The sequence below is a fragment of the Amphimedon queenslandica genome, unplaced genomic scaffold (genome assembly GCF_000090795.2).
Source record: "Amphimedon queenslandica unplaced genomic scaffold, v1.1 AMPQUscaffold_13070, whole genome shotgun sequence".
Classification (NCBI taxonomy): Eukaryota; Metazoa; Porifera; class Demospongiae; order Haplosclerida; family Niphatidae; genus Amphimedon; species Amphimedon queenslandica.
The window spans coordinates 2,086-6,085 of NW_003546694.1; the positions used below are offsets into that span (position 1 = coordinate 2,086).

The following is a 4,000-nucleotide window of genomic DNA, read 5'->3' on the forward strand; positions in this document are numbered from 1 at the left end:
TTGCCTCTATTGCGCCTACTCCCCAGCAGACATGGACAGAGCCCCGTCGCCGCAGCTTGGTCTGCATCTCCTGGAATAGAGGAGCATGTAGCTTTCCAGGAACCTGTAGCTACCGTCATGTTTGCTCCCTCTGTTTTGGTAGTCACCGGGCCAGAGATTGCTCAGCACCTAAGAGTACGCCCACCCCATCGCAGGGTAGAAGACGTCAGCAGACCCCACCCAAGCAATGACTTTGCTACTGACTTTATCTTGTACTAACATTTCATTTGTTGTTCATGATATGTTGTTATGTATGTTTATTAATCTTGTACGCGCTGGCCTTATCTTAGCTCTTTTTTATAGGGCTGCTTTCCTTCCCCCAAGCAGGGGTGGTTGGTGGTAGATATCTGTACACAGCTGACCTTGTAGAGATGGAGGCTCATCGTGCTGCTGGCAGCAACCCGCAGTGGCCAAGAGCTCCCACACCAATTGTGATATCCCACCTAGCCTCACTGCTGCATCACCACCCAGACAGAACCTTTGTCTCTGTGATTCTGAGGGGTCTTGAGGAGGGCTTTTTGATTGGGTTTGATTCCACTCGCTGTAGTCTCCGGTCAGTGGCTTGCAACCACCCATCTTCTCTTTGTCGCGGCAGCATAGTATCTCAGTATATATCTCATGAGGTCTCACTAGGTCGGTTGGTTGGTCCCGTTTCTCCTTTGGGTGTACACACCAGCCCCATTGGCCTAATCCCAAAGCGACGTCAGCCAAACAGCAGGAGGATGATTGTGGATTTGTCCTGCCCCTCTGGCAGCAGTGTGAACGACGGCATTGACCCATCACTGGCTTCTATTCGTTACGCATCAGTGGATAATGCCGTTGAAATTATTCGTAGCTTGGGGAGAGGAGCGCTACTCACCAAGTTCGACCTCAAGGACGCCTATAGAATTGTCCCAGTTCACCCTTCTGATCACCACAGGTTGGGCATCATGTGGGAGGGTGCCATTTTTGTTGACTGTTGCTTGCCATTTGGGTTGCGGTCTGCCCCCAAATTTTTTTCGGCCATTGCTGATTCTTTAGCATGGGTGTTTGGTTGCTACGGACTCGTCTCACAGGTACACTACTTGGATGACTTCCTTTTTTTAGAGCCACCTGGTCATACAAACTCCTCCATCGTGCCATTGGTGTCATCAATATGCTGTACCTTGGGTGTCTCTCTCGCTGCGCACAAAACGGAAGGCCCGGCCACATGCCTGACATTCCTAGGGATTGTGGTAGACTTTACTCACTGGGAGCTGCGCTTGCCCGATGACAAATTGGAACTTGTCTATGCCTTACTTCAGGTTTGGTCTCGCCACTCCTCCTGTCGTAGGAGAGAGTTAGAGTCCTTCCTGGGCCACTTGTCTCATGCTGCAGTCGTGATTCGCCAGGGCCGCCCCTTCTACACGAACTATTTCAGCTTCTATCAATAGCTAGGCAGCCACATTTCTTTGTTCGACTCACGAGAGGAGCTAAGGCGGACATTTCGTGGTGGCTTTGTTTCCTACGAAGGTGGAACGGAAGGTCCTTTTTCCCACCTTCAACCCCATCTGTGCATGTCTATACTGATGCAGCAGGGTCTTTTGGATGTGGGGGATTCCAGGTGCGGGGGCCCTGGTTCCAGTTGGCATGGCCAGGCGAACTCAGGAGGAGTATCGCCGTGTTAGAATTGATCCCAGTGGTAATAGCAGCCATGTTGTGGGGCAGTAGCTGGCGGGGTAGCATGGTCTGCTTTCATTCTGACAACGAAGCAGTGGTTAAAGTGCTTAACAAGGGATTTGCGAGGGATTCATCATTGAGCCATCTGTTGCGGTGCCTAGCTTTGCTAGCAGCTTTCCACGGTTTTCACATCTGCGCCATCCATGTGCCAGGGTGGCTCAATGATGCAGCGGACGCGCTGTCTCGTAATAACTTAAGCTTATTCCACTCTCTCTATCCTCAGGCTCACCAGGAGTCCCCTATTCCTCCCCCAGTGGTGCAGCTACTGGTAATGCAGGCTCCAGACTGGGGCTCAGCTGCCTGGACCAAGCTGTTCGGTACTTGTTTGAACGAGGGATTGCCTCTTCCACTGCCTCATCCTACTTAACTGGTTGGAGGTGCTACACTAATTTTTGTAGGCGTTACCAGCTCCACCCCCTGCCATTAACTGAGTTAAATTTGTGTCGTTTTGTGGCATTTCTATGTGACCGTTCCCTGTCCCCTCAGACAGTGTCTGCTTATCTCAGTACTTGTAGATTCTTTCATACTTCCTCCGGACTGCCAGATCCCATCTTATCTTCCTTCACACAACTGTCGTATGTTCTAAGGGGTTTGAAACGCTCTTCTCCCGGGACTAAAAAAATTAGGCTTCCCATTACTCCAGAAATTCTCAGGCCATATGGGATAAGTGGTCTGTCGGTCCTGCATCATTCGACAGGACTATGCTGTGGGCGGCTTTTTGTCTAGCATTCTTTGCCTTCCTCCGTGCAGGAGAGTTTACCTGTCCCTCTTGGGCTAGCTTTGATGAGTCGGGTATGCTTGCAGTGGGGGACGTGGCGGTGGATTCTCACAGCAACCCATCCTACCTATCTGTTCGGCTCAAGAGAAGTAAGGGCGACCCATTCGCTCTTGGGATTACCTTATATGTTGGTCGTTCCTTTGGAAAGTTGTGTGCCGTGTCTGCAGTGCTCGCTTACCTGGCAGTTCGTCCTCGTACTCCTGGCCCATTCTTTATTTTTCAGGATGGTAATGTGTTGTCTAGGCATCGCCTGGTGTCTGAGCTTTCTACTGCATTGAGGTCAATTGGCCTGGACCCCTCCCATTATAAGGGGCACAGCTTTAGGATAGGTGCAGCTTCTGCGGCAGCTAGGGCTGGCCTTAACGACTTGTTAATTCAAACCCTAGGTCGGTGGAAATCTGCCGCTTTTCAGTCATACATCAGGACTTCAAGAGAGCAGATTTGCAGCGTGGCCCCTCGTCTTCTCATCTAACACATTCATACTCATGTACTGCTCCTTGCATTTTGTTGTTTGTGTAGTTGTTAAGAGCTCCCTATAGTTGGCACTTGCTATTTCTTTTCTTTTGATGATATAATTTTTCTGTCAATTTATTCTTATATATTGGTTTGGGGAGTGTTGCTTGCGCATTGGGCAGGGTCTTTGACCCACACTCCCCCTAATTCATTATTTTATTCCTATACATCTACATGGCCTGAACAGTATGTACCTTCTGTTCTTGCAAGCCTTAATACTCATGCAGGCTCGCATGGTGGGTAATTGCCTGACCCGAGTTGCATAGGTAATGCAGCATAGCTAATGCAGCATAGCTATTTATCTCAAGCAGCTGATTGTGCCTCAGTTATGGTCCGTCCGAATCCTAGTAATAGGAGTTAGTTAGCTTCTAGGGTGTAGGTTAGGTTCTAGGAATAGGCAGTAGGATACATTGTTAGGTTTAGGCCCTAGGGACCGGGCGGACCAATTTGTTGTTTAGAGGCAGACCCCATGCTCGGGGGAAATGCAACTCTCCTAGCCTCAGGTTCAGTTTGACCACCATTTATTTATGTTGCAAGCTTAGGGGGTGTGGCCCATACAAAAGTTACCAACCCTACCTTCTTTCTACCTTTGGTAGTTTGCAAGGTTTCTATATTATTGAGCTACATAGGATATTAAATACCATTAAGTGTACCAGTAGTCAGTGTCAGTTTGAGAACATAAAACAAATGAATGAGAAGAGGACCAGACACTGCATATATTATTAGCGTGAATAGCCACCAGTTACTGCATTGCTTACATTCATAAGATCCAAACACTACACTATACCCAGACGGGCACTGTGAACACAAAAGTCCTTCTCTATTATCAATACACAATGGTACAGAGTTACTAAGATCATCAAAATCTGCTATTGCCACACTGGTGTCATTAACCATCATTATAGTGTAGCCATTTTTATACCTACAGTACATAATACAGTTTAATGCTACACCAAATACAACAGTACCATT

At 48.3% G+C, this 4,000-nt stretch overlaps 1 protein-coding gene across 1 annotated transcript; it reads left to right on the forward strand.

The window, feature by feature from the left end:
• The first annotated feature begins 2,438 nt into the window (after positions 1-2,438).
• Positions 2,439-2,987, forward strand: LOC105314192 (uncharacterized). The gene has a single exon (XM_011408202.1). It carries the CDS (start codon positions 2,439-2,441, stop codon positions 2,985-2,987), a length of 549 nt encoding a protein of 182 aa, XP_011406504.1.
• The last annotated feature ends 1,013 nt before the right edge of the window (positions 2,988-4,000 follow it).